Source organism: Kogia breviceps, chromosome 4 (genome assembly GCF_026419965.1).
Source record: "Kogia breviceps isolate mKogBre1 chromosome 4, mKogBre1 haplotype 1, whole genome shotgun sequence".
NCBI classification, from domain to species: Eukaryota; Metazoa; Chordata; class Mammalia; order Artiodactyla; family Physeteridae; genus Kogia; species Kogia breviceps.
The window spans coordinates 116,760,055-116,784,746 of record NC_081313.1 but is presented as its reverse complement, the minus strand read 5'-3'; the positions used below and the strand labels follow the sequence as shown (position 1 = coordinate 116,784,746).

General features: G+C 55.8%; 1 protein-coding gene across 3 annotated transcripts in view; it reads right to left on the bottom strand.

Annotated features, from left to right (window-relative positions):
- Positions 1 to 18,941: 18,941 nt before the first annotated feature.
- The window catches only part of CXXC5 (CXXC finger protein 5), a 34,333-nt gene continuing 28,582 nt past the window's right edge, over positions 18,942 to 24,692 (bottom strand). For all 3 annotated transcript variants that reach the window (XM_067031758.1, XM_059061315.2, XM_059061316.2), the window contains exons 2-3: positions 21,517 to 22,595; positions 18,942 to 19,985 (exon numbers count right to left, since the gene is read on the bottom strand). In XM_067031758.1, the coding sequence (XP_066887859.1) occupies positions 19,941 to 19,985; positions 21,517 to 22,434 (963 nt within the window). In that variant the 5' untranslated portion in view covers positions 22,435 to 22,595 and the 3' untranslated portion in view covers positions 18,942 to 19,940. The remainder of the gene's footprint in view (positions 19,986 to 21,516; positions 22,596 to 24,692) is intronic.

Sequence of the window (24,692 nt, the reverse complement as noted above, 5' to 3'; positions counted from 1 at the left end):
GCCCCCAGTGCAGCATCAATCCCATGCACCCACCTCCCTGCACAGTATGTTAGGTTCTGCCTCTGTGATAGACTGAATGTTTGTGTCCCCCCAAAATTCATATGTTGAAATCCTAACCCCCAATATGATAGTATAAGGAGGTGGGGGCTTTGGGAGGTGATTAAGTCCTGAGGGTGGAGCTTTCGTCAGTGGGATTTGTGCCCTTATGAAAGGGAGCCTAGAGATATCCCTTGCCCTGTCCACCATGTGATGACACAGTGAGAAGATGGTGTCTGAACTAGGAAGCAGGTCTTCACTGGACACTGAATTTGCCAGTGCCTTGATCTTGGACTTCCCAGTCTCCAGAACTATGAGAAATAGATGTTTGTTGTTTAAGCCACCCAGTCTATGGGATTTTCATTACAGCAGCCCAAATAGAGTCAGCCCCCATACCCAGGAGAGGCTCCATAGGGTGCTCTCAGCTGAGCTCCCAGAGGAAGCTTCCACCTGGTGTGGCCTCTCCCCACCCCTGGCCTCTTCTTGTGCGTGCCCCTGTCACTGGCCTATGCTCTGCTGAGACCTTCACGTTCATCCCCACATCCCTTACACTTCTGATGTCACACAGTCCTGGGCGTAATTCCAGCTACCATAACTTACAGTCACACAATCTCCTTGAGCCTCAGTTTCCTCATCTCAAATGGAAATAATACCAACTTTCAAAGATTCTTGTAAGAATTAAGTTGGGTGAAGTCCCTAACAGAATACCTGAATTTCATTTATTTAATCATTCTCTGTTTGCGTGCCTTCCATGTGCCAAGCATTGTTTTAGATACTGGGGTTTCAGCAGTAAATCACAGAGACAAGGTCCTCAGTTCTCAGGGGTTTCCATTCTAGAGAGGGAGAATGAAGATAAACCACAAATATGCATTTCACATTGTGACAAATGCTGTGAAAGTATAAATAGGATAATGTAATAGGGTGACATAACAGCACCACTGGAGGTAGCAGTGGGTGGGTGGTTTTCGATAAGGTGGTCAAGGACTTTATCTCTGAGGTATCATTTGAGCTGAGACCTGAATAACGAGGAGTCAGTCATGCTAAAAGGCAGAGGAAGGGTGTTCCAAGGAGCAGAAACAGCAAGTGCAAAGGCCCTGAGGCAGGAAGAACTTGCCCTGTGGGGAGGCTGGTGTGGTGAGAGCAAGGGGAGCAGGTAGGGCAGAGGTGTGGGTACTGGGGGCCCTCGAGGACCTTGGAAGGAGACTGGCTTGAATTCCAAGGGTCTTAGAAAATCACTGGAGGTTTTCAGCAGGCATGTGCTAGGAAGCGATTTACACAGTAATTGCTCAATAAAGGCTGGCTGTTGTCATTATGAATAATAATAATAATATAAAGCCCAGAGAGGAATAGCAATATGCCCAAGGTCACAGAGTCCCCATCGCACAGCCCCTTCCTCCTCTGATTGGCCTTCCCCCTCCCCTAAGGAGCCCTGTGGATCAGCCCCAAGCCTGGTGGGAAGGAGGTGAGGGCAGCCTCCCTCCCCTCATTCCCGCTCCTTCCCTCCGGCCATTTCCCGTGCTCCCGGCGCCTGCGCCCCAATTAGCCAGCGAGGCTGACGGCCTCGGCTCCGAATGACAGACACCTCCTGTCACCCCCTGACGGGCGAGGAGATTAACTCTGAGTGGCACCAGCTCTAAGGGACGACGACGACGACGTCAGGGAGGGGAGAGGAAGGGGGAGGGGATGACCAAGCCTCCCCCCACCAAGAGTCCCCAGTGCCTTGGAAGGAAGGGGGGCTAGTGGGGGTCCCTGATCTCAGAGAAGAGCGCTAGGAGGCTGGGGAGGACCGCCCCACTCTGCTTATTGGCTGCTCCAGCTGGGGCCACTGCCCCAACCGCCAGCCTCAGCTGCTCTGAGGGCAGGGACCTTGCCATGCCTGTGGGGCTTCACAGCTGAACCCTCAGTTCTGGGCACAGAGTGGGTGCCCAGTAAACATTTATGGACTGACTGTACATTTTTTTCATGCAGACTCATTCAATCCTCACAACATCCCCATTTTAAAGAACAGGAAACTAAGGCTCAGAGGTGGAGGGACTGGATCACACAGATGGTCTAAAATTTGAACTGAGGCTGCCTGATGCCAAAGCTAGTGTCTAACCCCTGGAGAATATCACTCCTCTCCCTAGGAGAAGACAGCTCTTGCCACTTAGGAATTTACAATCCACTATGGAGCAATGAGACACAAGCCCTGGAAAAGGGAATTAACACAGCAGTTCTGGGCATAGATGCTGAGTGCCAGGCTGGGGGTCAGAAGTTCCAGGTAACATTCCCAGGGGAGTGGAGCCAGGAGACATGGGTACAGAATGGAAGTGAATTTCCTAGAGGAGAAAAGGTGAGCTGGACCTCTTAACACAGGCATGACTAGTCAGAAAAGGACAAGAGGAAGGTATTCCACACAGAGCATTGCACAGGCAAAGGCATGAAGGCAGAACTGGGCAAGTCATGCATTAACTGGTCAGGACTTCAGGTTGCAAGTGACAGAAACCCAACACACACTGGCTTAAGCAAAATTAGAACCTACTGGTTCATTCTGAGGCTCTTGATCCTTCAAGAGCAAGGATCAGTTTCCCTTTCTGAGCTTCATTCATGGATAGCTGTCCCCAAGTGGTAGCAGCCTCAAATTCCCACAACATGTTAGACAACCGCCACCCCATAATTCTAACCAAAGCCCTGGGATTCAACCTGATTGGCCAGGCTCATCCCTGAACTAATCACTGTGGTCAGGGGAGTCTGCTGATTGGCCAGGTCCTCCAGCACCAGGGGTGGGTAGAGTCCCTCTAGAGCCCTAAGGGTTGTGGGGGGGGGATAAAAGTGGTCCCTGGAGTGGGGAGGCACCTGGGGCCAGTCAACACCAGGGGTCCCCATTTCCAGGGCTAGATTCTGGGTCCTGGATGACTCCTCCATGGGCAGCCTGAGGACCTCCACTCTCCCCAGTTATGAGAGTTCCTACCTGTATAGATGACATCTACCAGCCCAGCTCTGGCCAGGTGAGAGGGGGCTCCAGGAAGCCTCTTGATGTAGGACTGGAGGAGCCTTGGGGGTTCCCCCTGCCCAAGCTTGCTCCGATGGCTTGCATGTCTCCATGGGCCTGCCTGATCTCTCTCCACCCATCCTTCACCCTTAGTCCGGCTGTTTCCCCTAGAGTTTGTTTCATTATCAGGGTCTTCAATTGCCTTTTACAAAGTCACCAGCTCTGACTGCCAAGAAGAGCAGCCTTGCAACAGGAAAGGCTGCGGCCAAGTTCCAGGAAGGACTTCTAGGGAGAGAGTGTTCCACCCTGTAGCAAGGCATGGGCACGACTGTCAGAGTTAGGAAGGAAGAGAACAGGCAACAGCTGGGCCAGCCCCTCAGGTTAGAGTGATAGCTGTAATAGCTCATCCTAGAGCTAATGACTCTGGAGGTAATGAGTTCCTTTCACCAGGAGGAGTGGGGGAGGCACTGTACTTTTGGCAGTCATGCTCAGTGTTTGGAGCATGGACTTGGAAGTCATTCTGACAGAGATTTGAATTCTGGGTCAGCTTGTGCTCTCCAGTCTTGGTTTTCTCATCTGTAAAATGGGGATAATGCAAGGCCTACTCTCAAGAGGTAGCTAAGTTCAAATGAGATATTGCATCCAGGTGCTGCCACCACTCCTCGCACAGAGACTCTTCCATAAGGGGCAGCTGTTACTACTAATATTCTAGCTCTGTCCAAGACTGGCCCTTAGCCTAGAGCCACTGGCAACTCTTTCTGGACCTCAGTTTCTCCATTTGTACTTCCAGCCCTCTCACTCCTAGGGTGGGTGACTTGAATGATCTCACTGAGGAGAGGACCCCTCCCACATCAGTCAATCCCTGTGTGTTAGGGTGGTGGGGTGGAGGAGGGAAGGCAGCAGGCAATGCCCAACCAACGATTTCACCAGGCTGGGCAGGCAGCGCCAGGCAGGCGGGAGCTGGTCAGGTTTTTAATTGAACGCGATGCAAATGAAATGTAAATACCATGCAAATAAGCTCTTGACAGGAGGCGCTGGGCTGGGAGCAGTGGGAACAGGGAGGGGACTGGTGAGCAGGGGCCCTCCCCTGTCCCCCTTTCTCTCTCTCCGTGGCTACCCACGCCCCTGCCCACCCCCTGGTGCCTCCCACCCAACCAGGCCATTACATTCTGGGAACAGTGGGCACTGCATTCCCCCCAGAGCCCCCTTCCAGATCTACTTCCCTAACCCTGTGGCTCCTGGTGGTGGTGATAGGGTGCTCAAGGAGGAGCCAGGGAACCTGTGGATGGGGCTAGGCTGAAACAGACACTCACAGTCACACAGAAAGATCCATGAAGACATAGATGGGACACACAGATATAGACATGCAGGAACCCACCTTTCCATCCCAAGTTCCCTGCAACACTGAGACCCACACAGACAGCCAATCACACATAAATATACACAATTGCACATTCAGTCACAAATACAGTGACACAAACAGACCCGGTCATAGGGGCACACACGCGCGCACGCAAACACACACACACAAACACACACACACACACAGAGTCTGCCTTGCCATGAATACTGCAGACTGAAGTCCCTGTGCTGGCCTGAGGTCAGCGCAGGGAGTGGGGGGACAGGCACCCTGTGTGGTCAGAGCCTGGTGGTCTGAATGAGACCAGATGGGCTGTACGGGGTGAGGGAATCCTTCCCGGTGGCCTGGGCCCTTTGCCCACCCCCTATCCCAAAACACATCACCATACCCCAGGACTCATAACCACTAGACAACCCCAGGTGTTGGTCTATCCCCAAGTCCTGAGGACTTGAGCCCCATCCTGGGATTTGGAATCCTCCTGTGATTCCATAGCCCCCCTACCCTTGAGGCAGCCAGCCATTTGGGGGAGGTTGACCCAGGTGACAGGGCCTGATCTGTTAGGGCAGAAATCCATCCCCATCTTGCCCAGGGGTAGGGGATGAAGCACAGAGGACTGGGGGAAAGGCTGAGCTGTCTGTACAAACCTCCATTCCACCCAGGATCCACATCTGGAGGTGGTTCCAGCCCCCCCTCTGAAGTGACTCACGCCCCACATTTAACTCTCATTAGCGCCTCTGAGCCCAGCTGGGAGGGACAACCGCCAGCTTCCCCCAGCAGACAGGGAGCTCCGGGTGGGCTGCCCTCACAGCCTCAGTTTCCCCCCAGGGGTCTGGCCCGGCGACAGGGGCTGCGTGGGAGAGCAGTGGCTCACAGTCCCCTTAGTCTGAGCTGGGCCTGTCCTCCACCCCATGGAATGGGGGACTGGGTGTGGCCTCTTCCAGGAACCCCAGCCCCAGTCCCCTGCCCAAGCCCCACCCCAACCAGGGCCCAAGGGTCAGGAAGGAGCAGGAAGGAGGGGAGGGGGCAGATGGCTCTGGATCTGAGGCCACAGAAGTTGCGAGGATCCTGCCGCCAATCCGGCCCAGGCGCTCCAAAAAACAAAAACAAAAACAAAAACCAAAAAAAACAAAGCTCCCCCTTCGGCAGGGCCTTACACAGGGCGGGGGTGGATGAATGGGGCCAGAGAAGCAGAGGGACGCGGCCAAGGACCCACGGCCCTTTAGGGCCTCCTTCCTTCCTTCCTCTGCTTCACAGGCTGGACCTTGCTCTTTAACACTGCTGCGTTACTCCGTCAAGGTGCACTGGGCGCCGGGGGCGCGGGCCTCCGGGAAGCCATGCCTAAGACCCCCACCCCGCCCCGGGAGGGGCCGTTCCGCGTGCCTCCACCACACTCCCTCCCCCTCTTCCCCTCTCCGTGGGAAGGAGGCAGCTGGGGCGGGGGTGGCCGCTGGAGCGTCTTGCCCGTGTGATCGTGCCGAGCCGGGAATTCGGGGCCATGTGGGAAAGACATTAGTGCCGGCCGCCCTGCCAGCCAGGAATGCGCCCCCCGCTCCGCAGCCGCCGCCTGCCTGGCCCAGAAATGGTGACTCACCCGCTCCGTGTTCGTGTTCCCACCCCCTCATCGCGCGCACCCTCCACAGCCCTCCACAGCCCACCGCAGGCCTGGCCGCGGGCTTTCCAGCCTCCCTGCCTTTGCTCCAACTGTCCCGCTACCTGCCTAGCCTGTGCTCCAGTCTCTACCAATCTCATAATACTGAACCAGATCGCACCTCCTGGGGAGACCTCAGACCCTATCCCCAGGCCTGGCTATTCTCTAGAATCTTGCTCTGGTTAAACACTTTTTTGGGACTTAGCCCCTCAGGCTGTCTCCCCACTCCAGAATGACTCACCTCTGGGCCCCCACACCCATCACAGAGCCTGAAGCACACAGCAGGTGCAAAAAAAAGAAGGGCGTCGATGTAACCTGTTCAGTTTGGGAAGCAGAGCACTGAGAGGGGAGTGGTGTTCCTCCAGCTTCCCCTCTGTGACCTTGGAATAGTAAACAGTGCCACCTACCTCATAGGATATGTGACCCTGGATCCCTTATTCCCCTTGTCTAAGCCTTGCTTTCCTCCATCTAATACAATGAGGATAATAATACCCATCCTGCTTGCTAGCAGGGGTGGCCTGTGCAGAAGCTTTTGTCTGTAACATCCTCAGCTCAGGGTTTGCCACTGGGAGGAACCCAATCATGATGATGGTAGTGACGACATTACTAGTAATCACACTTATTTAATGAACGCCTACTATGTGCCAGCCCTAGGCTAGGTGCTTTCTAGAAATTATCTCACATCACCCCTGCCTCAGACCTGTGAGGGTAGGTCCTGTTATTCTTCTTTTACAAATAAGGAAACATTGGTGAGGGGAAGGCACTGACTCAGGAATCCCACACCCAGGGCTCTGGTTCCAGCACCCTCAGAGCTCTCGAGAGCACATGCAGGAGCATCCCCTAGGTCCAACTCTTCCAGAACACCAAACTGGGCTCCAGTAGGTAATCCCTTGCAGCACCCACCCCCGTTGGAACCCGATAACCAGCCTCCCACCTCCCCCAGGTCTACCTCTCATAACTTTTAATAAGAAGTAATAGCACCAAGCAGCAGGCATCAGCTTCATTTCTTTTTAATTAATTTTTTTTTTAAGTTTTATTTTTTGGCTGCGTTGGGTCTTCGTTGCTGCACACGGGCTTTCTCTAGTTGTGGCGAGCAGTCGCCTCTCTTGTTGCAGAACACAGGCTCTAGGTGCACTGGCTTCAGTAGTTGCAGTGCATGGGCTCAGCAGTTGTGGCACACGGGCTCTAGAGCACAGGCTTAGTAGTTGTGGCTCTTGGCCTTAGTTGCTCCACGGCATGTGGGATCTTCGCAGACCAGGGCTCAAACCTGTGTCCCCTGCATTGGCAGGCAGATTCTTAACCACGGTGCCACCAGGGAAGTCCCATCAGCTTCATTTTTAATTATCTAATTTACATTTAATTTTCCCCACCAACGTGATGCAGTTTATAATGTTTTACCTAAGAGCATCTATTTACGGGCTAAAAATATGTTCATAAAACTAATGGGCAATGCTTCCCTTTTGGAGGCCCCTAGTTCAGAGTCAGGGACCCCAGCTAGGGCCTTAGGTCCTATGACCCAGGAACCAACATAGTTCTTGACACTGGAATAATTAATAAATGGATGTCCTAGAAGCCTTTCAGAGCATACCCCTTCCCTTCCAGCCTCCAGAAAAAATGATTATCGAGTGCTTACTCTGCCAGGCACTTTATAGGAATATCTCATCTAACCCTTGCAACCAACCCTTGCAGACTGGTTCTATTAAACACCTGTTCTACAGATGGACAAACCCAGGAAGGTGAAGTATCCTACCCCAGGTCACACAGGAAGAAACAGCATTGCAAACTTAGGGTCTATGACTTGAAGCCTACTCTCTGCACTGCAGGATTGGGTGGTCCACTCAGAAAATCCATGCCCTGGTCCTACAGACACCAGCTCCAACCTTTGGGACCTTAGGTCCATGGTGAAGTGTGCCCTGTGGTTCTCAAGTTGTCAATGGAATTGGGTGACAGGATGAGTGGGGAGGAGTGGGACTCAATGACGTAGGTCTTACAGCAGTGGACCCCCAGGGGTCCCTGAGGTCTGGAGATGGTTTTCCAGGCCTCTCAGTGCCCAATGGCTGTGACTTCCACAGAGGGTCCTGGAAATAGCAGGGGTACCCATCTTTCTTTCCCCTTTGCTCCATATGAAACTGGGCCTCCTCTAAAGCATAGTGGGTGAGCAAAAATTTTGGTTTCCAGGAGAGAAGAGAGAGCCTGAAACCCCAAATGAAGCCTGAGTCCAAGGCTGGTGGAAAAAAGACATAGGCCCAGGGCAAAAGGGCAGGGTGGATACTCACTTTTTTAAAAAATTTATTTTATTTTTATTTATTTGTTTGTTTATTTAGGCTGTGTTGGGTCTTCGTTGCTGCGTGCAGGCTTTTTCTAGTTGTGGCAAGTGGGGGCTACCCTTAATTGCGGTGCTCGGGCTTCTCATTGTGGTGGCTTCTCTTGTTGTGGAGCACGGGCTCTAGGTGCCTGGGCTTCAGTAGATGTGGCACATGGGCTCAGTAGTTGTGGCTCAAGGGCTCTAGAGCTCATGCTCAGTAGTCGTGGAGCATAGGCTTAGTTGCTCCGCAGCATGTGGGATCTTCCCAGACCAGGGCTCGAACCCATGGTCCCTTGCATTGGCAGGCAGATTCTTAACCACTGAGCCACCAGGGAAGTCCCATGGATACTCACTTTGACTTTAGCTCGTTGTGGGCAGTGTGGACCCTCGACTTGGCTCAGCCAGGACTGCAGACAGGCAGCGTGGATGCTCACTCCCTCCTTGGACTGGCCTAAGTGGGTGAGTGGGGGCACAGTGAGCCCATGTCTTGGCCAGGCCTTGGGCAAACAGGTAGCATGGACCCTCACCTGAACTTCAGCCACACCTTGGGTGGGGAGTATGGACCTTCACCTCAAGCCTTAGCCAGACCCTGGGTGGAGAGCAGTGTGGACTCCTCCTCAGTCCCAGTCATGCTCACAGAACCAGGAATTCCTCTGAGATTAGAGGGAGCTAACTGCTCCCCTACTATACAGGTGCAGACCTATTTTTCAACAAATGCCCGGGGTCCCAGAAGCTCCACTTACCACTGCAGGACAAGAGGGAGCCACCCTGGAACCCAAAGCCCTGATTAGCACCCTTGAGCCACACTTACCTTCCAGCCTCAGTGTGCTTAACCAGAAAATGGAGATTATTACCCAGTGCGCAGTTTGGGGTGCTGCCAGGACCTCCATGATAATTAAATGAGTTGGGGCAGCCAGGGCTTAACCATCTACTCCATTCCCAAGTCTCTCCTCTTATAACTCCTTCATTACATGAAAAGGGAAAGCAAGGCCCAGAGAAGCCAAAAGTCTACCCCAAGATCACACAGCAAGTTGGGAAGTGGAACACAGATTTGAGTCTCACACAGGGGTGGGACTTTAGGAAACTCCAAGGATCACAGTGAGTTAAGCTGCACCTTGGTGCCTGGTCCAGGCTGTGTGTGTGTGTGTGTGTGTGTGTGTGTGTGTGTGTGTGTGTGTGTGTGTGTGTGTTGCTGGTGGGGTGTGTGTGCGGCGAACAGGGTGTCAGGGGAGCTGCCGCTGCCGCCTCCCTGGTATTTTTAGCCTCGAGAATGAGCTGAGCTCAGGGCTCTGAGCAACCATCGGCAGTGAGGGAAATGGGAAGGTCCTGGCCACCCCTCCCTACCACTGCCAGAGTGGAGCTGGGTTTGGGTAGGGGGGCCAGCCTGGGAAAGGGCACAGACCCCAGGGACTGGGAGCAGTCAGATCCTGAAACCCTGCACCCCAGCCCACCCCCATCTGGGTCATTTTTCCAATGCCCCTTTCCTGTGGGGTGCATTAGCACTCAGCCAAGCTGGCAGAGATAGGCACCCCCATCTCACCCCCTGCTACCCTCGGCTTCCCTTGCTAGGAGCTCTGGGCAAGCTCTTGCCTGTGCGGCCAGGTCAGAACTGTGAGGTTCCCATGACAACGGATGACAGCAGCAGAGACTGCTGGCCACAGGGTCAGGGGTGAGGGGGCTGTGGGTGTCGGAGCAGGAGAAGGGAAGAAGCCCAGCACAGAGGTGGGGGAGGGGGCTGGAGTGAAGGACCCCCAAATTACAGCTCCTTCTTGAGGTCTGAACCCCTAGGGAAGGCCTAGAACTTGGGCTGACTAATGCTGGAAGGGACTCCTTTGCAGTCTAGATTGGGAAGGCTAGACAGGAAGGGCTGGCTATACCTTTGGTCATGTGATCACAAAGCCAGCTTCCAGGTTACAGCTTGGACGGAAATCCTAGTCTCTTGCTTCTTAGCCCAGGACTCTACTGCCTCTAGGCTAAGGTCTTAGGGGATAAGAGGTGGGACCCAGATGTCCCCTTATCCCTGTCTCCAGGAGGTGAACAGGTCCTGAAGCTCTCCAGCCTGGCCATTCTCTAACTTGGGTTCCCCACCCTGTGATGAGTGGTCAAGGCCCCAGAACTGATAGGTCACTTTTGGCCAAGGCTAGCCACCTCCTTCCTAATAAAGGGTATGTTTTGTTTCCCTTGGAAGGGGACATGGAAGGGAGCATGATCACAGTCTCCTGCTGACTCCCCAGCCCAGCCCCAGGGGCCCAGAGTGGAGTTGGGAATTTGCCCCACAAACCCCAGTTGACTGAAGGCTTCACTCCAGACTTAAGCCCCTCCAAAGGCTGCCCAGGTTCCAGAACCATCATTGGCTGCCACTGTGCCCAAGACAAAATACATTCACTCATCCTGGAGCTTGAGGTTGACACCACAGTCTCCTGGGCTCCCTCCAGTATGGTGTCCTCACTGCTCCAATCTCTAAGTCTCCTAGGTAAGCAGCACGGTCCCTTGAGGCTCAGCTCTACTCACACCTCCTCCAAGAAGGCTTCTGGGCTCTTCCCATCCACATAGATCTCTTGTTCACCAAGGGGTACAAGGCTTGAGAGTTGACAAGGACTTTTCACACAGGACTTCTCATTCCACCCTCATAGTACCTCTGAGAAGTAAAGCCCAGAGATGAAAGCTTCTAGTAGAAGGTCATGCAGCCTGTGAGTGTCAACCTGGCACCCAGCTGCAAGTCCCCTTTTCTCTTGGGGTCCCATCTTGGCAGTCACCAGCCTGTGACCCTGCAGTTGGGATCCTCGAGCTCAGATCCAAGTTTCTTTCTCCAGCTCCTTATATACAGAGGGCCACCCCATGTCCTCCACCTCCAATTCATCCATTTATCCAACATTATTGAGTACCTAACATGTGCCAGTAGACAAGCCCCTCCCCCTTGGAGCTCACTTTCTAGCTGGGGAGACCAGCAAGTGAACGGAGAGTTCACCCCATCTGATGCCAGCAGGGCTGTGATGGGTGCACTGGGGGTAGTGGGTGCACAGAAGAGAGTTCTCCAGCCAGACTTAACAGAGTCAAGGTAGACTCCAACCACAGCTCAGCCTCCCTTAGGTCCTGCCTGCCTAGGGAACTTTACTCCCATATCTAACCTCAGTCCCACTACCTGCAACCCCTAAAGAACAACTGGCTGAGAAAGGCCGAAACCCAGGTCCCTGACCCCAGTGCTTTATCAATCAGCAATCCAACTCTGTTTCTGCCTGGGATCCCCTCCCTCTGCTGTCTCCACAGACCCACTGAGATGGTTAGAGGGACTGGCTGGACAGCAGGAGCATCCGTGCTCGAGCCCATAAATCCACTGCACCCCTCTTCCAGCCCCCACCGCCCCAGCTCTGTTTTGGGGGACTAGCAGGCCAGTGGGGTATGTGGGGCCGGCAGGTGGTAGGTAGACAGGCAAGGGTCAGAGCCTATCCCTCCCTGGGTGGCTGAGCCACACTGGGAACAGGGGAGGGAAAGAGGCCCCAGGATTGCTGCTTGGTCCTCAGGGTCCCTGAAGGCCACGAGGAAGGGAAGAGAAAATGAGAAAGGAACTCAGCCTTGGCTTCCAAAATCCTCCCACTCATCGGAGCCATGGGGGCTGCAGGAGGCAGGGCAGGCTCCTGATACAGGACCCAACGCCCCTCCTGGGGGTGGGGGTTAGAGCACCGGGCACCCTCGTGATGAGGCCGGCTGCAGGGCGATTAATCTTGTGAGGCCTGTGCGTCAGCGCCCCCGCTCCTCAGCCGCCCATGGTCAACCCCACCCGCGCTGCCCCGGGAGTTAATCTCCACCGCTGCTCGGTGGGACTTCTCAGCCGCTGTCACGGCTGCATTAATTCTGAAGCAGAGGGAGGCAGGCAAGGACTGGGGGGTAGTGCATAGACTCCTTGGGAAGGTTTTGTGGCCAGCAGCTGGTGAGGAGGGACTCCAAATGATGGGGCCTGGGTCCCCTTCAAGGCCCAGCCCTAGTTGAGAGGTGGGGCGTCTATATTTTCCCCCCTCAGACCATCAGAGCCCTTGCACCCCCCAGCCTCTAGCCCTCAGCTGCCAGCTGCACCCCAAATGCAGTTTGCAGTTTTGACAGCAGATGTCTCTCCTATTATGATTTATCAAAATGCTTAAGGTAAATAATGCACACATATTTATAGGAAAGGAGGGGGGCGGTAGAAGGTAGGAGGGACTGAAGGTGTCAGGGGGGTTTGAAGCACCCTTGCCCCTGTCCCCAGCCCTCCCCACTCAGGCCCAAGGCTTGAGCCCAGCCAGGCCCTCGGGAAAGTGGGCTGGGGTGACATCAAGCCTACCCAGCTGCCCACCCAAGCCTGGCCCCCAGGTCAGGGAGTGGGTGGACCTGCCTTGCTGGGCCCCCGCCAGGCCTGGGAGGCGGCCACCTGGGGGAAGCGGCTGAGCCAGCCTCACACCTTGGACTCGTTTCCATGGCTTCGCTGCGTCCTGACTCCTGAGGGCTCCGTCGCCTTATCAACGGCGGCGCGGGCACTGCCCTTGCCCTCACTCTCGCAGCCACTCCCCCCGGACCCCAGCAGCTGCCTGTGGATCCTCCTGGGGCAGAGCCAACTCAGCCACAGGCAGTGCCCCTTCCTGGGCCGGCCTCAGAGCTGGGTGAACAGCTAGGAGGGTGGTGGGAAGATGCCAGCGAGGTGCCAGGGAGGTGGAGGGATGGAGGCCTTTGTAGATTCAGGCTGCACCCACTTCGGGCCCCCCAAATACCCAAATCCTGTCATTTCAGGGGAGGGGGCAGTGATCCTGGGCTACCTTCTCATCCCCCACCCTCACTCCACACTATGCTCTTTGTTTCCAAACCTTCTTGGGCTTAAGAACATTTGGTTAAAGAACTTTCCTGGGTTTTCTGATTTGAAAAGCAATATGTATTTACTGCAAAAATAAAAGTAAAGAAAAACAATAGTCAAAAAGTGCAGAAAAGTTTAAGTAAGTAATGCTTGACCCTAATCTTGCATCTGGGCAAGATCACAGGCAGCATGTAGGGAGGGGGGTTTGGTTTCTTCCAGCCGAAGCCTGAAGCATGACCAGGTATTTAAAGGCCAGCTTCTGAAACCACAGGAACTTGGCTTTGTGACTTTATGTATGTTTCTCTACCTCTACCTCCCTGAACCTCAACTTTCTGATCTAGAAAATGGGATAACTGATCATCGCCCTCCTCACGGGGGTTGTGGTGAGGATTAAGTGAGCTCGTAAACGCAATGGACTAGCCCAATGCCTGGCATACAGGGGACAAGCTCTACCTCTTGTGAGGCGGTGATATCATCAGCACCTCTAACCAAGGGCAGAGATGCAGAATATGCAGCTTCCAGGGGGCTGGGGAAAGGGGGCTCTTTCTAGTAAGTTTACCCTCGCCTGTGGACAGCACTCCAATTAGAGTTGGAAACACACGAGAGGAAAAAAATTGCCCAGAAGGAGGAGATCATGTGTTTATTCAGCCCACAGAGGTTTTCTGGTGCCAGTGCTGTCCTCACTGAGCTGCAGACGGCAGCCCTGAAGTCAGGCGGTGTCAGCCAGAGTGATCAGCAGTGATGGGGGTGGCACAGGGACACTAGACATGTCCTGCAGGGTTTAAGAAAGCTCGAGGAGGTAGCACCTGAAAGGGGAGGAAGGCATCAGTCAGGAGGGAGAAGGCTGCAGGAAACAGACCTGCATCTGGACGGGGGCTGGGGTAGCTGGCCACCAGAGCCCCCAGCCCAAGCCCCACCCCCAGCCCAGGCCTGAAGCTCTGGAGGACCTGGCTCTCCTCCCCTGGGCCCACCCCATCTTCACGCCCTGCTGCCTGGAATCTGAGGCAGCCCTTGTTCTCTGGCAGGAGGGGAATTTAATGCCGCTGAGGGATGGCAGGTCGACAGGCGAAGAGAGATGAAAGTGTCCACTCTGGCAGCCGGGTCGGTGGCCTCGGGGGACCCTCCCATACCCTCTCTATCTTCCCCAGCCATTCTCCACTCGGTGTGGCAGGAAGAGCCCTCAAGGGGCCCTCAGGAGAGATGTGGACCTCTCTGGACAGGACTCCCTGTGGGGCTGTGTGAGCTTGGGGGGCAGCTGGGCCTCTCTGTGCTAATTACCTGCCTGCAGGGTGCCTAGGCCAAGGTCTGTATTGCTAACATGCTGGTGGCTGCCTGTCCTTCCCCCACCTTGGCTGTTGTCAGCAGTGCCTGTCAGCCCAGGGTCGCGGGTGGGCAGTGGGGAGCCAGGGCTGGGTGCACAGTGACCTCCATCCATCCATCTCCAGTACCTGGGAGGGAGTGGGAGCTGGTGCTGCAGTCAGGTCAGGCCTAAACGGCCTTGAATGCAGCAGAGCCATGTGGCCATCACCACCTCCTTCTTTGTGACAGCACAGAGCTGGGCTGAGTCTGGGAATAGAGGTGGGGGCCCCAAGCCAGAATCTGCCCCCTGGGCCAGCAGCCCTATGTCCTTATGGGAGGTGCCGTGGGTTTTGGCACTGTGAGGTGACCTTGTTGCTCTGCAAAGCACCATGCCAAGTGCCCCACCCTACGGTCCCTGGTTATGTTGCCCTTTTTTCCTGGGAGCAGAGGCAAGGGCATTTGGCCAAGGTCATCCACAAGGGCAGGCGCGCGCACGCGCGCGCACACACACACACACACACACACATATATATGCAGAACGTGGCTTTGACACATGGTGACCAAGAAGAGGGGAGGACTAATGTGTCTAGACTCAGACTCTCAGGTTCTGCCCTTTCCTGTCCATGGAGGCAACTGGTCCTCCCAAAGCAGCCTGGGCAGGGGTCTGACAGCCAGGAACCCGAGTTCTTTCTAATCAGTTCCCCTAACCATCTTGCTCTGTGACTTGGGCATGTCCCCTACTCTCTCTGGGCTTCAGTTTCTCATCTGTAAAATAGATAATAATCCCTAAACTGATGACTTCCTGGAATCAAAGAAGCAAATTTATTCAACAAATTGAAACCATGCCAGACTGAAGACAGCCTCCAACTAGCCTTGGGCCAAGGAGAAGTACCCATACAGAGAGCCTAGTTCCTGCCCCACAATCACCCAGTACACGACAGGAGCTGTCCTGCTTCCTTCTTCCTGTACAACACGATGACAGTAAGCTTATAGCGTAGGGTCAGAGGCCCAGTCTGGTGTGCTGAGTCCGGTTCAGGGCATGAAACAGGGGCCCCAGTTTGAGTGGGGGATAAGGGCAGCAAAGGACTAGGTCAGGCCAAACCCTGCTGCTTTGGGGGGGAGGGGGCGCCTGGCAGGCGTTGGGCAGGCCAGGGTGGGGAGAGGCCTTTGGCGGCCACAGAGAACAAAGAAGCTGGGGTTGCCAGGATATTCTGCGGAGCTGAAGCCGGCGGTGGTGGGGCCGGGAGAGGGGCCGTGGTGGCCGTGGGAACCGTGCCTGCTGCCCCCATGCCAGCTCCCCCACCCAGACTGGGCCTCAGGGCCAGGCTGAGGGTAAGAGGGGCTGCCAGGGCCCTCATTCTGTCCCCAGAGTTGCATGGCTGTCAGGGCAGAGACCCAGGAAATGCTGTAGACAAAGACCACGGTGCATAATGTCAGCATCACTGAGGGGATCACAGGTGCACATGGACACACAATGTCATAAGCACACACCCAGGCAGTGTCACAAGGTCACAGCATGACCACAAGCCAGCATCACACACTCACATAGAACCCCTGATATCAGTCCCAGGGCCACACCCATGATGGTCACACAGACACAACATCACAAACCACAGAGGACCACCAGTGTCTTGTCACGGGGTCACGCATGCCATACAGCATCAGTGTTACACATCCAGTGTCACACATTCAGCTGTACAACCTGGTATCATACTGGGTCTGTTACAGGATTGAACAGTGTCACAGGATTATACATGCAATGTCACAGAACACCCCAAAGGGTGGGGCTGCTGACATCACATACTAACCCATGGCCACACGAGGTCTCACATCAGTCTACCACACACTGTCACCGACCCATTTTCAAAATGTCAGAGGCACACAAAGCTACATGGAGGCTGGGTTTGTCTCCAGCTCCACAGCTGCAGGTGCACTCACTCCCAGCCTCTCCAGCCACCCACTGCCACCCAAGCCAGGGTATGGGGTGCTTGAGGTGAAGACTCCCAGGTCACCAGGAGGTCAGGCTCCCAAGTGTAGCATAGGGGAGCTGAGGGCACCCCCAGGGAGGGGAATTGGACATTCAGCTCCACAGGGGAGCCCGCCTCTAAGTACTTTTCTGTCAGACGGGAGAGCAGCAGGGGTGAGCCCGAAACAGAAAGACACATAGGTGAGAGATACAGGGAGATAGTGATGTAGAGACACAAGAGACACACAGAGACTGAGATACATGGAAAGGTGACGAAACACAGAAGAGAAAGTTGGAGACCAGCAGGGATGGTCAAGACAGAGCGCCAGATAGAAACAGGCAGAGACAGGGAATTCCCTGGTGCTCCAGTGGTTAGGACTCAGTGCTTTCACTGCTGGGGCCTGGGATCGATCCCTGGTCAGGGAACTAAGATCCCCACAAGCTGCGCAGTGCAGCCAAAAATAAATTAATTAATTAAAATAAAAAAGAAGAAGAAAGAAACAGTAAGAGACAGACATGCCAGAGCAGGGCCTGGCCCAGGGCTAGGGCAGCAGCTAGGCCACTCTGTGGAGAGATGTGGTGGCTGGGGCTTCAGGGAGTGTGTGCACACCAGGATGCACACCCTGGGCGGAAGGTGGGAGACATCTTGGTGAGATTTGGTGAATAATAGTTTTAAAATAGCAGCGCCAGCTGCCATTGACTGAGTGCTTACAATGAACCAGGCCCTTCCCTAGAGTGGTCTCATTTCATCATCAGGCAACTTTATAGGGGAGAGAGTATCACTGTCCCCATTTCCCAGATGAGGTAACTGAGGTCTCATCATGTGTTCAACCTCACAGTTATCGCCACCCCCACCTGGGCCTCCTCCAGACAGAGGGGCTGGCCTAGCCTTTCTACCAAGCACAGCACAAAAGGCCAAAGCTGGAAGAGGTGAGGGGCCTCAAGCTCAGGGCTTCTCTGAGCCCAGGAGCCATGGCTGGACTGTGGGTTGGCACACTGAAGGGTACAGGCTGACTTGAATCACAGCATCCCCCCCCTCAGGGCTGGCACCGGAGCCGCCCACCCCACACCTGTAGGCATGCCAATGAGGGCTGGCCCAGGCCATCTGCGGCCTGTGTGCTGCCAGCAGCCAGGCGGGGGCAGGCAGGGGCCTCCTGCCCAGGTGCCCCCTGCTGGCCAGACTTCCCACCCCACTCCTCCAAGGAGGACCCTCCCTGCCCCTAAGAGGTTCTGGAGTTTGCCTTGTGCTGGCGGGGGCGAGGGTGCCCCAGGCTGCAACACCTCCCCCTACTCCCCGCTGGACCGCCCCCCCCTTTGGCAGAGCCGCCCGGAGAGATCACAGGCAGCCACATGAAAGGGAATTTTTCCCAGGCAGAGATGAAGTTGAAAGCTGCCTCCTAGCACCCCCGCCTGCCCCTGCTGGGCCAGGCCAGGCTGCTGAGCTCCTGGTGCTGGAAGGGAGCTTGTGACACCTGGGAAGGGGTTGGGGGTCAGAACCCTCACCCAACATGGCTGCTTTCTTTCCTCCCAGGAACAATGGCAGAGACATTTCCCCCACCTGACCGCCCACTCAGCTTTAGAAGTTGCCCCTTCGTCATCCCGAAAGCCCTCACCCACCTGAAGCCAGGCCCCAACATGGTCAGGAAGTCCTTCCTCAAGTCTAGCTTCATCTCAGCCAGGCTCAGAGCAGCTGGGTGGGGAGAACACCTCCTGCTCAAGTGGATGAGAGGCTGCATCCTGCATACGTCCAGCCTCTGTGATGTCCAGGGCTGGGGTGTGCAGCTGCCCACCCATTCCTGTTCAGGTTGCCCTGGCCTAGACCACGCGGCTGTGTGGTGACTTCCCCAGACATGTTGCTTGGAGGTCCCAGACGACCTTGTGCCAACAATCTTTCGGCAGGGGTGTGTGGTGTGTGTGTAGATGCCAAGAGCCAAAGGCAGGGACACGTCCAGGCCTGAAGGGGGAGTATGTGGGGATGACTCTGTGTGTGTGTGTGTGTGTGTGTGTGTGTGTGTGTCTGTGTGTGTGTGTGTGTGTCTGTGTGTGTCGCGCGCCAGGCACAGCCAGGTCCCCATGAACCTGGGCTAAAACTGATCCCTGGGGATTCACCTTACTAGATCCCTGCAGGGAAGAACAAATAAGAACCTGAACAGGTAGCTCAGTCCCCACCCCCAGCCAGTACTGCTGGCTACTTTGCACTCACTGATCGGACCTGATGACTTGAGGTGAACAGAGAAGGTGGCCCCAGGTAAGTGAAGGTCCCTGGAGGTCCAGATCCTGAGGTAGGGGGTACAATCAGGCAGGTGAGGTGCTCCACTACCGGCCACTTCCACATGAAGAGCATTTCCATCCCGTCAGCCAGGGCTGCTCCTACTTGCCCCCCTTCTGGATCCAGACGGCCTCACTTCCCAAGAGATCCCCACTCTAAATGTCCCTGGGCCATCCTTCCTCCTTCCCAAGGTAGTCCCAGACAACCCCTGACCAGCAACAGCCCCCAAGCCAGGCCCCAAAACCGGAGAGCAAGAAGCCAGTGGTGCTTCGTGACACAAACATGCATTCGTTTTATTCACAAAACAGCCTGGTTTCCTAAAACAATACAAACAGCATGTTCATCAGCAGGAAGCTGGCCATGGGCAAGGGAGCCCAGGCCACCGGGGGCCCCTAGGCACCCACCCCCACCGGCAGGGGGCCACGCAAAGAAGCCCTTTCTTCTGTTGCCATCAGTGAGGCCAGAAAAAAAGGGCTTATTTTCTCTAAGGGAAGTAGCCAGGATCGGAAATATCGAGACATGAGCTTCCCAAATCTCAATGGATAAACGAACAGAACTTTCGTTTTTGCAAAATCATCAGTGTTAGGGTTGGGGGGGATCCCATTCTGGGGACCGTGGGTACAGCGAGGCTGGCCTGGGCCCGGGGGGTGGGTGGGCTGCTCCCTCCCGCTCTGTGAGCTCCTTGCGGCAGCTCCGCACACGTGGATGGATGCAGAGGGGCTCCGACACGGCGCCATCAACATTCTCTTTATAAACGTGAGTGGATTCTCCAGGCAAACTATGCACTATTTCATGGTCGGAAAGAATCAAAGGAAGTTTAAATGAGGGTGGAGTTAAACTGTGCTAAATTACAGTAGTGCTTATTAGTAACTAGATTTCAAAAGGTTACAGAAAATTTACATTCTCTACACAAAAACTGTATCTCCTGCACAGACAACATCGACATCGACACAGGAAGGAAACTGATTGTCCATTCTTTGCCCAGGAAGTCTCGGTACTTTACAGATTCGTCTTTACCTCTTTTTGTTGTTGTTCTTCTGAAAAAGCAGTTAAATTTTTTTCTTTTCTTTTTCTTTTTATACTAGGGACGTGGAGATGTTAAAACGACAACAAAAAATATATATATAAAAACAGGAATGAAATCTGTGAGAGAATATTTTTGGTTCTAAAGACGGGTGCATCCGTTTGTCTTCGCCCGAATCCCTTGCCGGAGACCACACGAGCAGTGACATTGCACGGAGAGGGCAGCTTTGGGTTCCCGCCGCCGTCACTGAAACCACCGGAAGGCGGCTCCCGTTGGAAGCATCACCTTCTGGCGGGGGCGGGAGACAAAAACAAGGAGAGAGTTCAGTCAGGGTCCGGCTGGGCCTGGTGCAAAGACGTTCCCCCGTGGATGGCCTCATGGCGGAGGAACGGGCATGGAGTAAAAGCAGCCACCCCTTGGAGTTCCTGCCATCCTGGCCAGGCCAGAGAAGCCTGACCCGCTGGACCACCGGAGAGCCTGGAGCACCGTGAGGCCTCCTGAGCCACTGCGCCCAGGAACCCTCTTTCCAGACAGCAAGACCCCTTTCCCTGGTCCAAAGGCTACAAGTGGCAGGTGGCCATGATGCATCTGGGAGTTGTGTTCACGTCTCTGTCAAACGAGTGTGTATGCGTGTGCACTGGACGCATACAAGGATGTGTGCCTTGAGCTAAGCTACAGTGTGTAGTGTGTTTGGAGCTGTGCTGAGAAGGATGCTTGCTGTGTTTATTAAAAGGCTGCATCTATAATAAGACTGTGTACGGGGCAGGGTGTGTGTGTGTGTGTATCTGTCTGTCTCTACATGAGAGGAGAGCGGGTGCCATTGTGTGCATACAGGTGTTTTCTGGGCAGGAGAACAGGTATGAGGTTTGGGGCTAGGGTGAGTTGCGGGGGGATAGCCATGGCTGGGATGCCATTATTGTTTTCCAACCATTCTGGACGTTTGCGTCAAGCCCACTCGTAGAGGGGCGGGGACAGGGCAGGGACAGCAGGCTGAAAAGATGCTTTTGTACCCAGGCCTGGCACCACAGCTAGGCTCTCATGGCTGGGGGCATGGGGACAGGTCCTGCCATGAGGGTGGCGAGAAAGCAGCATGGGAACCCTTCTGCTTTCTCAAAGCCAATCCCATAGTGGACAGGCTTTACCCACATCCCAGGCTCAAGCCACCCTCTAACCCCAGGCCCATAGGAACCCTGGCCATCAACTATGCAGCCAGACTGAACTTGGGGCCTCCAGGCACCCCAAATCGGTCAGCTAGGGACCTAGCGCTAGGGTCTTCCAGGTTTCAGAGCACAGCAGTCAGCACTGGAGCTGCTCTATCCTTGGGTGGCCTTGGGGGAAAGGCTGGGCTCTGAAGGGGCAAATGAAGGACTTATCCCTCAAAGCCAGAGGGTCTATAGGACAGAACCCCTCACATGGAGCAGGGGAGAGGCCCAGAATCTTAGGTCACAGACTGGAAGTTTTAGGACACATCTGAAAGTCAGAGACTTAAGACCTGTGTGGGAATCTCAATACCTGACCCAGAACTCCAGGAGGGGTTCAGAATCCCGGGGCCTGGTGGGATTCTGCTAAGTCCCTGCCTGGAATTACATGCTTGCCTAGGTTGCAGACTACAACCTAAGGGCATCTCGGGATGTGGCTCTGACTCTTGGGGCAGTGAACTGGTGTCTCGGAGCCTGGCCTAGGACCCCAGAGCCCAGGGAGAGGCCGGCCATCCCCCAGACACTTGCCCAGGCAGGAAAGGTGGGGATGGGGGCGGGGGTGGGTTTGGACTGCCAGACAGACCCAAGAGCCCACACACCTCCCTCTAAGGCGCCGTTACCTCCAGAGCAGCGGAAGGCTTCTTTTTGAGTTCCTCACATTTTCTGAATTTGCAAATCTGATGGCCAGTCTTTCGGTTCCTACAACTGCTGCACTGCTCGCAGTTGATGCGCCGCCGGCAGGGCGCACACATGCCGCAGCGTTTCCGCTTCTTCTTGCCCGAGCTGATGGCGGAGGCCAGCTCTCCCTGCATGGGGTACTCGGCCAGGCCGGCCATGTGCAGCGCGCTCTCAGCCAGGAACACGCCCGCCGGGGTCATGATGAAGAGGCCCGGGTTGATGGGAAAGGCGCCCAGGTAGGGGAAGTCGGACTGGCCGTTGAGGGCTTCGGCGCCCGCCACGGCCTCCATGTCGGGCAGGCCAGCGCCCGCCTCACTCATCAGCGGTAGGTGCTCCTGCACCACACGCTTCAGCATCTCCGTGGACTGCGCGAACTGCTGCAGCGTCAGCTGTCCCTCGGCTGCCAGCTCCGTGGCCCTCTCTGCCTTGCTCAGCAGGCTGGCCACAGCACCACTTTTGTGCTTTGAGGTAGGGTTGCTTTTGTCCACAGCCATGGCCGCCGCCAGGTCGTGCCCGTTGGCCAACAGGGAGGCAGCGGCTGCGGCCGCGGCAGCCTTCTCGGCAGACTCCCCGCCCATCATGCTGCCACCGCCACTGCCACCGCTGCCCCCAAAGGAAGAGTAGTGGGAGAGAGGGCGGGAGCGGCGCAGGCTCTTGTTGAGGGGTTCGCTGATGATGCCGCTCTTGTTCCGGCGCTCAGGGGGTGGTGCGTCATCCGCCACCGAGGCTGGCGCAGCAGCAGCCACCGCTGCACTCTTGTCTGCCACTCCCGCCTTTGGGCCGCTGCCACTGCTGCCATTGGCATTGCTGCCGCTGCTGCTACCGCCGGTGTCCTGGGGGCCACTGCCGAGGCTCGACATGGTGGGGCCGAGGCCCAGACCCCGCTGGTGGGGGAACCTGTCAACTGCGGGGAGTCCACAGATGAGCACTGGGGTCCTGCCGCCCACGACAGAGATGCCTGGTGGGCTCTGCTGCTCAGCGCAGGCACATTGTCAGGCGTCCACTTGGAAGTGTCTTCACTCTGTCGGGACAAGAGGATACAGGGTCAGGGCCTCCTCCACCACCAGCTGTATCGCCACTGTAACCACCGCAGCCTGGCTAGGCGTTCAATAAGTGCCAGCCACAGTTAGGAGTTTCTAATTTGTACTACCTCAGTTAAGACTCACAAGAAACCCACAAATAGTGGCTAGTAATATCCTATTTCATAGGTGAGGAAGACAAAGTCTGGGAGAACTGACTAGCCCATGGATACACAGCCACCAAGTGGCACGGTGGAGGCTCAGCTGGGTCCCCCTCTGCCCTGCCAGGGTCTGGGAAGACCCGATGGAGGCAGGCAGTCCTTCCTGTGCTGGGGGTAGGAGAGAGCAGGAGAACTTGATTAACCTCAGAGGTTACCCTCTGCTTCCCCATCTTTCACTGACCCAACTATGGAGAAGAGGGGTGGGCACAGTCTCTGAACGGCTTGGAGATGCAGACCAAAAAGTATGGGAAGCTGCCCATGGATGCTCATTAGAGATTCCTAATACACATTAATTATCTCAAGGCCCTGACTGGCAAGTTCTGCAGGTAAAGGAATCTGACTTTGTTTAACAGAGTTTGCCAAATAGAGCGCAGAACCCTTATTTCAAGGAGCATGTACCCTCCTGCTAGAGGACAGGCAGCAGTGTGCCAGAGGACGAGCCTTCTCTCGCAAGAGCAGGGGGGTGGGGGGCTTGTGCACACATCAGCACACACTTCCCCCCCTCTCTCTAACCTCAGGACCCTTGTCTCTACCCAGGGCTCACTGCTATGTGCCAGCCTGGCTCCCAGATGGGTCTGGATGGAGGTCCCAGTGAGAGCAGAGAGGACTGTGGGCCCGAGGGACATCTGGCTGCTGCCCAGCTGGGACAGAGAGTAGGTGTGACCCTCTAGGGAATGGAGCCTGTTCTTCAGCCACGTCCACGTGTCTGAGGTGCCCCTTCCCAGGACAGAGCCTGTTCTGCTCAGGCCCCAAGACTAAGGCATGTGAGCAGCCAGGCTCCTTGGCCAGGAGCTCTAGAAGGAACTGTTCCAGATGGAGCCGAGTGGTAGTTTCCTCATCAGCCCTGGCTCTCTAGCATCTGCCTGCCATGGCCCAGCAACCCCCAGGAGAGGGGTGGGAGGACGGGGCCCAACCCCGAGCAGCTGGCGATGCAAGGGGGAGGTGCACATCTGGCTGGGCCTGTCCAGCCCTGGGCTTAGGGGCGGCACACACTGCATCTTTGTCCACAGGCAACCCCACCATCCCCCAGTCAGAGGACTCAGCCTGGCCCAGGAGGTCATCTAGTCCAACCCTGTACACTTACAGAAGGGGAAATCGAGGCCCCGAGCAGGCAGGGCCCCTGGTCCAGGGCTGCTAAGGAGTGGCCACGAGGAGGAGTGAGTGCAGGCGGGGGAAAAGCTCTGTCTCCAGGGTGAGGTGAACGGCAGGCATCAGCAGCCAGACAGCCACTCCCTGCCTCTCCGCAGCAGGCACTGGCCCACCTAAGCTCCTTCCTAGTTAAGGCGGATGGGTGGTGAGGAAGAGCTGGGCCAGCTGGCAGATTCCACCAGGACAAACCCAGGAGGGCCAGGCAGGGTGTCCAGACTGGGCTAGGGGTGTCACAGAGGTCAGATCGTAGTAAGAGGAAGGGGGTCACACATGCCCCGGGATTGCTCCGTCCTACCTCCTAAGGGCCAAGCCCAGGCTGGCTGTTGGGCCCCTGTCCTCAGAGACCAGTACCCCTCCAGGCATCAGTGACCCTGGCTAGGTGCTGGGGACAAGGGCCAGTGAGATCAGGGCCAGAGACTGTCATGCCAAGTCGCCTAGCCCTTGCCCATCGAGCTCAGCTGCTCTGCCCTGGATCACAGCCCCAGGAGCCCCAGACACAGGCTGAGGGAGAAGACAGAAGAAGGCAGACGCCCGCAGGCTGGAGATGTGGGGAGGGAAGCAGTCTGCGCCCTAGCCCCTCTGTGTGTCCCCCGCCTCTGCGGCCTGCTGGCTGGTGGCAGAAATCGATAGCTGCATCAACGCTGCTCTTGCTCTACTCCCTCCCTCCTCCCAGCTCCAGGATCTGGCTCTGCGTGTGGGGCGGGCAGGTCAATTAGAAGTCAGCTCCCT